The 13885-nt window shown below is 39.0% G+C and overlaps 1 protein-coding gene across 1 annotated transcript; it reads right to left on the bottom strand.

Annotated features, from left to right (window-relative positions):
• Window positions 1-317: 317 nt before the first annotated feature.
• Window positions 318-12743, bottom strand: LOC124168152 (translation initiation factor IF-2-like). Its single transcript, XM_046546276.1, has 2 exons — window positions 12600-12743; window positions 318-1812 (listed from the first exon to the last, which is right to left on the bottom strand). The coding sequence occupies exons 1-2, from the start codon at window positions 12600-12602 to the stop codon at window positions 1315-1317; spliced, it is 501 nt and encodes a 166-aa protein (XP_046402232.1). The 5' UTR covers window positions 12603-12743; the 3' UTR covers window positions 318-1314.
• Window positions 12744-13885: the final 1142 nt, after the last annotated feature.

The following is a 13885-nucleotide window of genomic DNA, read 5'->3' on the forward strand; positions in this document are numbered from 1 at the left end:
GATAATGAATACTTATTTTTTCGTTTGTGTAAAATCCAAAGGAAGAACATTTTCCAATCAAAATAGACAACATGAAAATAAACGCTTTCGTCGTATTAAACCAATCATACCCATCACCTGATTATTCTTGTGGACCATACTTACTTTGAGGTTAGAGGAACGCCCGCTTCCGTTTTAGATGCCGCCTACCACGTCTAGCAGTAGAACTCGATTGTTATCCATCATCGAGGAGTCAAAAATTAATGTAAATTCATTTTTTTTTATTTTATTCAAAGTTTTCATATAATAAATAATGGGTTACATTTTTTTCAATCGACTAGTCGAATAAGTTGCACTGAAGAAAAAGTGTACGTCAGACATTTCAACTAAAGAAAAGACTCTGTGGCCGGCATCGAATATTTGCCTTCAACTAATCTGTATGTAATCTCAGATTCTCGCAGCAACGGATTCGCTATGTTAATTAATTTCTCTCTCTGGAATAATGCTCCGAAGTTATAGATTATCCATACCCTTCCTTCGATGGAATCGAACTCTCAGTGGTAATCGGTGATGACTTTCTCTACATTTCTTCTGAATTAGTTAAGACGTAGAATGTAATGAATATTTTACTATCCGGATTAAAAAAACAATATATAATTAATTCCAGCTAAACACCATGAATATCAAAACAAGGACATGAATAGTTATAGCTGTAAAAATGCAGGTGTATCTACAATTGTGTTCCAACAAAATAATATCCATCACAGACATGAATTCCTTTTATATATCGACCTCGACTCGCCACATCATATTTTGATAGGGTTTTACCCGTCGTAGTTATTGCATAGTTCGATTTCTAAAGTTTTTACATGTCTGCAAACATAGGATTTTGTGAGTACATGGGGTAAATTCTTTTTTTATCCAAAAATAATACATGGCGCCTCGCCATGAATACACTCTATTGGTTCATTGTAATCAAAGAAGAGTAAATATTATTATTTCATTATTTTTATGCAGTATGCGCTTTCTCTGGTATTTTTATGCAGCATATTGGTGTAAAATATGTTGGTATTAAAAGCCAGAGTGCCTATTTCACATGGTATTGACGATATGTCTTTTATGTAATCCCAGTCTGATACAGTATTGAAGATAATACCGCTCGAAAGCGTCATGTTGTCGAATGCTGGCCTGAAGTTCATATTGCTGTCCTGGCTGCCCTTTTCGCTCTACACCTTCTAACCCTAAAGGATTTACCACCTTAATAATCATCTCCGCCTTAAGGAGGTGGTCTCGCGTAACACGGGTCACCCCGTGACCTTAACGCCCTAAAATGTTTTAGAGCCCACCGGCTTCCCTCGGGTAAAACCTTGTGATCTGTCCTGTCCTCGAAATGTACACGATGCAATCATAGCAAGGAACTCTGGGTTCCTCGCATGGCCTCTGTGCTGTCGGTCGCTGCGTCTGCGGTCGCTGTGTCTGTGGCCTCTGCGTCTGGGGCCTCTGGGGTCCCCCGGAGGACCCATCCGGCCTGTTCTCTGGTCGCTCCTCCCCGAAACGGTCTCCCAGATCTTCGCCGGCTGCCGTCTCTGTCGTCGTGGTCGAAGGCTTTGGCCTCTCTTCTCCTTGGGGTCTTCTGGTCGTGGTGGGTCGGTGCTGACTTCCAGCACTGCCCGGTGGGGCGGGCGTGGTAGTACTTGTGAACTGAGGCAGGAGTCCAGGATAGGTGACAGGGTCTGGTACGTATGGCGATCTATCACCCGAAATCTCAGGTAGAACGGCGATGAGCACGAATATCAGGGCTAGTCCTGGGAAGATTAAGGTTTTTCCTTGGGCCTGAAAACGAGATAAACGTTAATAACACCTTATAAAAAATAAACCTTTGAAAATATTGTACTGTGTGGTTTTAATGATATGGAATCTGAAAACAGCCATGAAAAAAATAGAAATCTTTCTAGGCTCTGCCTTGTGGGACTCCTTCATAATCACTTTGCTGAGATAGAGTAACGCTGTATTTTCAGAAATATTTTTACTTATTAATTATTTCTTGAGGTTTTTCAGGTGTAATTTTTTCCTATATTTTATCCAAGCGAGGTAAGCCCTAAGAGTAGACAGATAATGAGTAGTACCATTACGAATTTACTGGAATTTAACTTTAAAATTCGAACTTATAAATCGTATAATTATTATATTTCCCTTTTTATTTGTAAATTGCGAGCGTAGTGTATTTTCATTAAGAATGACGGCGTAATATGTCGTGTTTTACCATTTATTCTAGAGATTTTGATTTCTTCTATACAAATAACCAGTCTCCAATGGACTTGCACTTTTTCTTACAATATCCTCTGTCATAGTCAGGTGACTTGCTTTTGTATTGTGACCTTCGTATTTCTTTCCATCGTACCTGCATACATTTCTCTCATCTTCGGATGGCGAGAGTGTCTAAAAATGTCATGATCAAGGCCTTGCCTCTGAATAAAAGATTACGTGAAGGCGAAAGTATCTGTTTGTGTACTTAAAGTTAATTCTTTTGTTACACCACGAGCATTAATTTTTCTCGGCGATGTTTGACTGGCATTTTTTTTTCGGATAATGAGGTGAATGATTATTTATGAAACAATCGCTTTCGCCCGCTATTCAGTTCTATCCTTTGTTCCTGTAAGTTTTTTATTTCCTTAATACTTATGCTCCACGTTTTTTTTATAAGCAACACTTAAGTCCTATAAAAAGGCAGTAAAAATGCTATAATAACCGCTATCGTTGTTAAAAAATGAGAATGTGAAGGCAACTGATTTGAAAGCCATATCAAATGGATTACTAATAACAGATTTTAGCAAACTTAATATCGTATTTTCGAGCGCCAGAGTCTAAGCAATGATGAAAGCATATATTTTGTTGGCTATTGATATTTTTTATACATTCTTAATTGGTATCTATCTTGGTTCTACCGCAACTATTCTCAGCATCGGTTAACTTGAATATATTGCTGTCTCTCTTAGTCATGTTGTTTCCAATATTACGTTCATCGTTGATTGGTTCCGTTGTTATCCTCTTAACTAATTTAGGATTGGAACATATTTCTTTAGGTAAATATTTTACCTTATATTAATTTTCTTCAAATACATTATTTCTCCAAATTTCAGGGTCAAATGGTTCTTAATAAAAATAATTGCTAGTGGAGGCGCTGTATTTTCTCCCGTCCTCTTAATTGCTGAGGGGATGCTTGCTTTTAAAAATTGATCAAGAAATGTCTATGTGGCTCTTTTTTTAAGAATGTAATTGATTTAAAAAAAAAAGAACTCACTTAGTACGACGGACTTGAACCAACAACAACCTCAGCAATGTCACTTTATCTCGCTTTAATGTTTTTGCTCGTACGAGTGTTAACTCATTTTACATAACTTGATTCCAAATTTTATATATTTAAAAAAATGTTCTATACTTTGTATCTCATTTTTCTACATAGCAGTTTGTATGAGGACTTATACAGTTACAGCAACTTAAATATCCCAATTATATTCACCTAATATTAAAGGAAAATCCACTTCGCCATGGTTCTGATAACTTGCATTAGCAGCCAACAATCAATTCTGCGTAAAATCTAGAATTTCTATCTATGGCTGCTAATGTTGCTCGTTCCGAAGTAACTGTTTTATTCACAGAGTCAGTTCTGCTAATATAATTTCAGTGCGCGACACTTATGTGTCGATGATTCTGATTGGCTATTAAAGGTTTCGAGCAATACCGACACTAACATTTCTCATATCAGAAATACGTCACATGACCCAGCCTTACTTCAGATACTTACTTCAGCCTTACTTGTGATAATATCGACATCAGGAGCTTACATGATCGCTTCGACATCTATCTCTCGCAGCAGTCGTGATAACTAGTCCGTGAGAACAATCACACCTGTTGTCCTTATCACTTTTACATAATCGGTCATTAGGTAAATTGCTATTTAAAATATATTTTATAATAACTGATACCTGGTGGGGTTATTCTCAATATGATAACGAGGAAAACCGTAAGTTGACGGATATATCTTGAGAAAATGTAACCATGGATTTTCATACCTCTCCTGGACGAATTATAGAAAGTACACGCTACACTTTCCTATCACAAGAATTAGAGCAAAGAACCAGAAAATGCCGTAGAAAAACAGCATCGTCTCATTGTCTCCCAATAAGGAAAAATTAGATGAAAATTTAAAAAATCAGGATTAATCAAATTTTCTCCGTTTGTGTATGTTGACTTTAGAAGTGGAGGTGATATGTGCAGCCCATAATACAATGCAACATGGCTCGGTGTATCTCCACGTACAGCGAGCTCCACAGTTCCAAGAATAAAGCTTAACTTTGAACTCTATGACATTTGATGGAGACTAAACTATAGGAAAACAGCGCGGAATGACTGGAGGCAAACCTTCTAGGTAGTTCACAGAGTCACTAGCAGGGGCGCCGACTTATAAAAAATATTGGGGGGGGCCCATATCGGAGGTCGCAGCACCGAAACACTATCATGATTCACACCACCTGATTCAGTTAACCTGCTTAACCTTATAATTATTTGTTTTAGCACATTGTTGAATTTATTTTAAAAGATAACTATTGTCAAACATGGGAAATAAAAATTACCAATATATTTTTGTGATTTCACAAAGCATTATGTAATTTAATTATTTTCTTGAAACATTGAGGGGGCTCGGCCCCCCCCAAACGAATCTTTGAGGGGGCTCGGGCCCCCTCAGGCCCCATGGAGTCGGCGCCACTGGTCACTAGCAAGGGTATACAGAGTGAGAAATTTTAGCAGGGGAAAAATGATGTGCCTTCGCCTGGAATTCACCCGGCATCCCCCAAATTCGTGCTGAGTACTATTACCACTCGGGGTAGATGTTTTCTGTCAATTGATAATGCATGTTCTATTGGTTCCATGTAAATTAACTTTAAACGTTGATTAAACACCACTGATATGAGATTTTTAAAAAAATTGCCAATATTACATTCTCTGTAACTCGTCAATTACAAATCTTAAAAGAGAAGATGCGAGGACAAAAATTAATCTTGGAAAAATAAAGCTTGTAAAGGTGAAATAGTTTTGATTTTTGCTACCTACGAAGGCGAATTGCCCACGATGGACGAAGCAAGAAAGAAATAGTCAGTAGAATAGCGCAGGAGAATAGGGCTTTCTACAAAAAGAAGAATCTTATTACAGCCGAGAGCATAAACATAGAAGGAAACAATTTATCAGATTCTACGTATGGAGCATGTTTCTCTTTGGATGCGAGACTTGGACGTTAACTGCAGCAGAGAGTGGAAGCATTTTGAAATGTAGTGCTACCGAAGAATGATGAACATAAAATGTATCGACCTTGTAAGTAATGAGGAAGTGCTGAGAAGTATGGTAGAAAAGAGAAGTCCTCTAAATACCTAAAGGAGAAGACGGGACAACTTAATTGGCCACCTTATCAGACATGAAGGCCTGAGGAAAACAATGGTAGAGGGACAGGTGGAAGGGAATAAGGGCAAGGGAAGGCCCCGAATGAGTTCCGTAGGACGATTTATAAAGCATGCAAAAGAATACATTCGTCGTTCTAAAAAGCGGATAAGTGAAAGGAAATTAGAGCTGTGTCAAACCAATTTAAGGATTGTTGACTGATGATGATTGAGAAAATTATATGAAGCGTTTCAGTTGATATTTTTCTAGTTTAACTTCGGTTTTTTGTATATTTTGCCAATTTCTTCTCGTTTTTTTCCTATTACTCACAAAAAAACGTACAATAGTCACATTAAAGGGGTGGCCTGATCCCCGCTCACCCTCCTGCGTTCCGGAGTTTTAATGGGATCTTCGTGAGGCGTTGCCGTACAATTGTGCAAAAATTTGCTACTTCACAATTTTTTCCTCTATTCGTCCATTCTCGACGTTCGTTGACTAAAGTCGCAATGTTTTGGCTATATTTTCTGCTGACAAGGATTCATCTTCGACCTCAAGACGTCCACAGAGCGGGAAGAGTATCGTATGAAAACAACTACTAAGCGGCAGCAACCCTCAATGCGAAGCGAAGCCAAAGATCAATTGTTGACAATTTAAATCAGTGTGAAGCTCATTACCATGATGAAGATACTGAGTTTTATCAGTTTGCGCATTAGAAAACGATTTTGTTAGATCGAACACAAACACACACTTCATAGATAAGGTCCCGTTCCATCCCATAGATGGTTGGTATTTGTTGCCACTGCGGCCTCATTTTAATCGCTTTTCAAAAATATCCTCAGCGTGGCTATGAGTTTTATGCGATTCACTTTTTCAAATTGTGTTCGCAATAGGGTGGTTTCCTTCATCAAAGAAAACGAAAGGCATTAATTAAGATTCGTTACCCAACATTAGTGTATTCGTAGTATACAAATTATGTATTTGGTAATAGAAATCCCAGTTTAGACGAATGTTAATAGTCGCTTTTAACCTCATTTGAAAAAGGCCAGATTAGCGGCCATGCGATGCCACTCCTCGTAACTCACAGGGACCTATATGCTATAGTCAGGAGTTTTACATCGTCTGAGATTACCAATGCATGCATGAGGCACAGAGCTCAGGGAAACATTGCTTAATAATCACCTATTAAAATTGCCTATGGTCGGAGTTTCCTTCGTTTGATAGGGTGTTAATAATCTTCATTTGAGCCAAGCGCTACCTGCTAGCAGCCTGCATCGTATCGGCGCTCATAACCACACACCAAGGTAGCCTCATACGGCGGCAGCCGGAACCAGAATGATGTCACGCGGGCTTTTCCCAGCAGTCATACTTAGCCGTCGCGTTTTCGCGCGCTTGAAATTTTTCACTTTTCATTTAATCGCGAAAAATAGATATCGTCATTTAAAAATCTGAAAGCGTGAAATACGTACTCCAGGAGTAATTATCTTTCGATTTAGGCAATTTCAAAGAATAGGAAATATTGAAATATAGTGTATGCAATATCGAGTAATAGTATTGAAAAGTTATGGATTTGATTAACCACATCATCATGAATGTAAATTTTGGTGAACACCCTTAAGTATCCGTTATTTCCCCGGAAACGCGGATTGCTTTGACCGTCAGCGATGCTAGTGGCCTTCTGTAGACCCTTTTAAATTCGCGGTGGGTGACAGAACATGTGGAGGCCGACTGGAGGATCCTATTTGTAATATTCGTGAATGAAGCAGTCAACGGAAATCTCAAAGCCATCATAATCGAGCATATGACGAAGCGAATGCCGTGCGAAGTCCTTCAGTTCGTTGTCAGTGCAGCGCCTTTTTGCATTGAGCATTTATATTTGTCTCTGAAGTAGGACACCTTATGGCGAATATCCGCCCGCATGTGTTGAACTTGGTATATCGCGTGTTTATGGGATCAGCAGATGGCTTTGCACCGTTCATCGCGGTTCGTGCGAAAAATGAGTCCTTCTGACTGACATCCTTCCTGTGTTGGACAATGCCGTTTCGAATATGTTCGGCACAATTCAGTATTCGTTTTGTCGCGGGTTTTCGCAATCCGTGGTGCGGGTGCATAATGGTATTCGAATTATCCGGGCTCTTGCAACTCAAGGGAAATACCCTGAATTCATATATGTATACCAGGATATTTTTGACATAGATAAAATAATCATTGTCAACAATTATTTAACTCATTTAATCTATCGAGTAAAATTGAGAATCTACACGAGTAAAATTTTTCTGAGGGGTGATTATAATTTTTACTTCGAGAAATATGAAAAAGTATTTTTGGGACAAAAATGGTATACTCCCTTTGTTTATAAATAATTTAGGATACGTGGAACATTTAATCAGGTTTCTTATTGAGTTATTGCTACCTTTGGAGAAGGTTAACTGGAGATGATCGATTGTTTGTCGATTTAACCATTTGTAAAGCTTATTAACATGATAGAGACACTGAGCTTTATCAGGCTATGCATTAGAAAACAATTTTATTAGACTGTACACGACTCTAATATTTTATGCATTAAAAAGGAAGTAATGTTGACGTTTGATACGTGACAGTTTTTACTTCCGCTGATTTAAAAAGTTATGAACTTGACGTACCTCGACCGATGTGTAAGTTGATTTTTTTTAAAGCGAGCGCAGAACTAAGGTTTAGAATTGCTGTCACTTGCACAAATTATATACTTTATGTTATGTGATACCGTATTCATGAAAGTCCCAATCAGCAGCGTTGGAATTTGAAAATGAGCGAAGAAATACTTATCGTCTCATTGCTACTAACCTCTATGAAATATTTCTTATATTTCACGAATGAGTGGGATGAATGGAAAATGGTTTTCTCCCTAAAATCTTTCATGGGTCGATGCTCTAATGGCGCACCGCCAAAATATATAAACCATAAGAAAATAAAGCCATATATAAGCCATAAGAAAATAAAGCAATGAGCAAATGAGCGTCTCCCCGCTACCACAGCATTTTTTGACAAAAAGAAGTAGTCCTGGTGCATTAAGACAAAATTAGAAACTTTGCACCTTTCCCTTTAGTTGAAATATAAACTTCTCTGAAAACGATGCCTATCTGAGTGACACGGAGAACAGTCTCTTAAGGCCGTTATACTCGGTGAATGATCATGTGAATGAAATCGTTTACCGTGTATAACGGAAAAATTCGCTAATGAACCGTCATGCGCATGATCATTCAGTGAAAATTGGAACTTGTCCTATTTTGCTCGCATGATCCTGTGAATGTCTCCTTCCAACGTTTCGATGAGCAATTCGCCCATCGTCCAGGGATTCCTGAATCCCTGATGACGATGCACAATTGCACATGGAAACCCAGAAGGAGATTTGGAGGACCTGACCCGGTACGAAACCCGAGAAAACTTTACTGCAACTGTTCGCCGGGCAGGGGGGGAAACAAAAATTATATCCTGTGAATTATCACGTGATCATTCAGCACGATCATTCACTGTGTATAGCGGCCTTTAGAGCCGCACTGTATTCCTGGGTCTGGTTGAAACGATGGAAAGGGTTGGTATTTTTCCGAACGGATTGGCATTGGATTACGTTTTTCCCCGGGACAAGAAAGGACCTGAATAAATGCTGGGTCGAACACACGTTTTCCAATCCATCCCTAAATTGCTTCTCATATTTTTTAATGTTAGCGTTCAGGTTACAGTCCGGTGTACCTACACCTCCCTCCACGCGATTATTCAGGCGGCTACCAGGGTAGCATGTACGAGGGCTGTTTTTTTTTCAAATTTCGATGGGTCACGGATAGAATACGATGTGATCGATTGAAAATTATTTAAGTGCTGAATATTAAGTACACTTTTGGTTACTTTCGATGCAATCGCCTCGCCAATAGAATGAATTTCACCATTGTCCTGAAGCTCATCTTCCGATTGTGAACGCTACTTTCCTTGCCACAATCTCATTCCAGCGAAAAGGTGGAAGTCACGCGCCTATAGGTCGGAATTGCTAGGCGGGTGATCAAATGCGGCGACTTTATAAGGATTAAGGAGCAGTTTGGCAGCACCGGCGTTGAGAGGACGGGCGTTGTCATGGATCGGAACACTAACAGAAGTCGGCATGTCTCTTGTTTTATTTTGAATGGCTCTGCTAAAACAAGGTCATGTTTCACGCAAAGCAGCTGTATTTATCGTAGTCCCCGGCTGCATGTATTCCACTAGCAACACACCTTTTCCATCCCAAAACAAGTTAGGGGGCGTCCGTTTATTAAGTGAGGTGGTTTTGGCGTAATTTGGACCCCTCCTTCCCCTCTTAGTGAGATATCGTGAGATTTGGCTAAACTCCCACCCCCAATACCTCTATTCTCACGAAAAGTTGTTCAAAATACGTATTTTCAGTGTGAATGCGTTAATCTATGCTCCATTGCGTAGAATTTATTAAAAAACAATTTGTTTAATTATTTTAATTTAAGATTAGTCAATTCAAACCAGTTGTCTTGCCATTTTACAGTTTCTTGGTGGAAAAAATTACGTGATACTTGCCAAGAACCCCAATTCCCCCTGGTGAGATTTGGTGTGAATCGGCTGGACCGCCTCCCCCTCCTAAACGCCTCACGTAATTAATGGATGCCCCCTTGCCTTTAGATTCGTGAAGGATTGCCTGAATTTTCTTGGTTTCCTTGATGATTATTGTTGTATTCATTGTAGTGATTGTTGCTTTGTTTTAAATCCGTCTCATCTCTAGCTGCGGTAGATTCAATTGTTTCTCTTTTTATGGATAAAGGTCGAGATTTGTCAATTCTGAAGCCACTCTGCGAGTTTTATTATTGTTACTCTGCAGCTCAGACTAGGCGGGAGAATCAATTGAGGCAATCTTATTATGAGACTGCTACTCACCTTAAAATGAGAACTTACGCTAGCAAATGACTGAGCGGGTGGTACAGATGACTGTCAGTTTCCCTCTGTGCGAAGTAACCGCCTGTCTCTTGAATGGCGATTTTATTGCTGAGAGATCGGATGTGGAAAAGAAAACAATAACTCGTAGATTACGCGATGCCTCACTCGTTTATATGGCTTACGGATTCTCCCGATTTCCTCTAATTCTCCAGCACCGCACTTGCTGTAATTCAACTGGTAAGATAAATCATGCTGAGAGTTTTCTGCACGTGATTTTCACCTTTTGAATTGAAGTCCCTCGGGTGCTTACTCATGCTTGATTTGTTTTCGTCTTCCTTAGAAACTCACAAAGGATGCGAGTGCTGTATGCGGTAAAATTTTATCGGCTTCATTGTATCACTGTTCAAAATAAGCTATCTGGAACTTCCAAGTGGTAAACAAGCATTTTTTAAATTCAAGTTAAACAACTTTTACTAGAACATAATTCTTGCTAAAGCTTGGTCTAATATAAACGATGAAAGTATAATAACCATTGCTGTTGCGGCTTGAATTTTAGCGGTCAACAATTTATTTCCTGAAAGCGATGTCATAAATAATCGTGACGCAAATTTTCTGCGTACGTTGGTATTTTTATTAGGACACAATGTTATTAAATGACAGCTGGATGCGTTGTTGAATTTACATTGCTTTTGCGATATTCTCTTGGAAGTTATATGGAAGTTCTTCTTTGTACAGCAGTTATAAATTGTTTATGCTATTAACTTCAATCTGATAAATTTTATTAAATATGAAAAAGGCTAGAAAAACTTGCCACACTGTGGCATAGGGTCATAAAATGACATTCCTCTCGTCAGACCAAATTTAATTCGAAAACGGGTGCTATCGTAGTTCTGCGGGAACATGATATTTTCTTTAAACTCGCGCTGTTTCTTCCCTGAAGTGAGCGCAATTGCATGAAATACCGACAAAATTGAAAAAAAAAATTAATTTAAAATTACAAAACTTAAAAAAAAATATTCTGCTCACTTGGATTAATTTAAAAAAGTGCATTAATGAGACTATTTTTTCTCTTATTTTACGTTAGCCCTTAACTTATCAAGTGTAAACGCCTTACTAACGACTGAGGGCGTGGTTCTTCATAATATCAAAGGTTACGTGCGAAGTTTTTATGTAGCCTATTTCCTGCCTGAACAACCCTGAGGTTTCAGGGTATCATGTGGTGTTTAATGGAACGTTCTTGCCGCATAGTGAAGGTTTCACGAGCTTCACTTTTTCCCCGATTATAAATCGGATATATTTGCGCCTAGAGATCTCTTCATTTAAAGAAGCGAAGACGCATTCTGTAACGCCGGCAAAAATGTCGAAGAACTTGCTAGTACAATAACTCACAAATGTCAGTCTAAGGCGATCATTGTACAAAAAGGAGCATCTACAAGAGGATGACCAAATAAAAGCGTAAAAATGAATAAGGATAAATTAGTTAAAATCGGAGCGAGCTTATCTACGGAATTGATTCTCCACACATCCTATGCTTCTCTCCTCTTTCCAAAATCAGGGGTTGTATAATTCAAAACGTGTTGTTATGGAGGAATGATTGTTGACTTGTGATGCCATGATGGGAGATTGAGAGGAAAGCTGCATTAGTCTCAGCAGTATTGAAAGTTGATTGTACTACAAATTTGTATTCGTTCACTCTCGAGACAAATATCGTCGATGGTGGAAAAAGTTTTTTTTTATCAAGGGGACTACATAGGGAAAGTCCTAGTCCATCCCGTAGATCCATGATTTACGTGGTGACCATGTAAGCTTTTTTTTTCAAAATCTAAACCCATTTTAAATGCGTTGTGGGTGACAGCACTTTTATCGTCTCCTATCGTAATGTTCTTGTGATCAACGACGGTATCGTCTTGTCCGCAAATTTTATTTTAATAGGTTACTACATGTGTTTCGATAGTCACACAATCATCATCAGGTACTAGTAGCAACTAGTATTGCTACTAGTACCTGATTTTTAAACCTTAATGTATATAACCTTTTTTTACCGTAATTTTATTACAATAGCTTACTAAACGTGTTTCCTCTAGTAAGCTAAATCTATCAGGTACTAGTAGCAATGATGATTGATTAACAATCGAAACACGTGTGGTAAGCTATCATAATAAAATTTCTAGGCAATGCGATATCTTCGTAGATCATAAGATATGTTGTTCCACGACATCTCTCGGAAAAAAAGTTGACTTTATTTGTAGTATTCTTGGTTTCTATTATTTAAGTACACTCACCATTTTGGCTGTCAGCGTTCGGCGTCGTGTGGTACGGTCGATATTTCAGTTACACAGTCTTCAGTGCAGAAGCTCTCTCTCTCTTAAGTCTGCTTGTCTCCTCGACGGCGCCTGGCGGTACAATAAACACGGGCAGATGATCGCTTGTGTCGTGTAGGCTTCCCGGGCGGATGAACTCCTCCCCCACGCGATAACACCCCCTCCCCATCCCGCTCCCTCCTCATCGGATTTGTTAACCGCCCCCTCTCCAAACTACCCCTCACATCCCCCCTGCTAATCGCGGAAAAACCGCTAACCCATCGCGGTCGCAGGAATGGTTCGCGGAAATGAAGGTGCGCGGTCGCGATTCTCAATTTTTGTCCCCCGGTGATAGCCTCCATCCGTCAAAATAACAGTTAGCGATAAAGGTGCTGATGTCATGTTTCACCTTAAGTTGTGCGGGTTCGGTGGAATCAGATGATCAAAATTTTGACACAGTTTGTTATCATATTTACGTATAAATATGTTGGCCTCGTTGGCGGCGGGGTAAGTCCTTCCCTGCCAAATTAGTGGTTGCGGGTTCGACTCCCGCCTGGGTTTGTTGCCCCCTATCCATGGCATGGTTATTCGTGCATGTGTATTTGTTGAAATGTTCAATAAACTCCGATGTAAAAGGCCAATCTGTGGTATTTTCGGTGGTATGGAAATAAATAAATGTGAAAAATAATTAAAGAAATAAATTGAATATTACGTAATTCTTTGTACTCTTTTTCTGTGTGCTGTGCTAATGCAGGAGCATCGTCAATTATTATAGCCTCTAGGCATTGATCCCAATATTGGTACTTGTTATGATTGAGAGATAGTGCAGCTTTCAATCCCAATAGATTGAAAGTTGCGCTACCTAATGAATGGTAGGCAGTAAATAGGTCATTATCATATGTGCTAAGGATTGTACAATGTCGTAGACCAACGAGGATGGTAACACAATGAGAGGAAGAGCTTCCTTAATAACTTCTTGGCTATTTAAGGGCTGTCCTAGCAACCGTGAGACCCTTCCCCAACTCACCCTCTAATTCTTGATGCGCTATCTGCTTTGCTAATACTTATTGTTTTTACGAGGTTGCTAGATTATAACGTATTGGAAAAGCGCACCTTTTATTTAACATTTAGATTATTATCTCCATTGTAATTGTAAATTAGTAATCTGCATAGTAATTAAAAACGAGTAGCGAGTACGACATTTTCATATAAGCATGTGGCTATGTTTTGTTTATCTTTTATCAACATGCTTCAAAAGTTAAACGATG

The sequence above is a fragment of the Ischnura elegans genome, chromosome 11 (assembly GCF_921293095.1).
Source record: "Ischnura elegans chromosome 11, ioIscEleg1.1, whole genome shotgun sequence".
Taxonomy (NCBI): domain Eukaryota; kingdom Metazoa; phylum Arthropoda; class Insecta; order Odonata; family Coenagrionidae; genus Ischnura; species Ischnura elegans.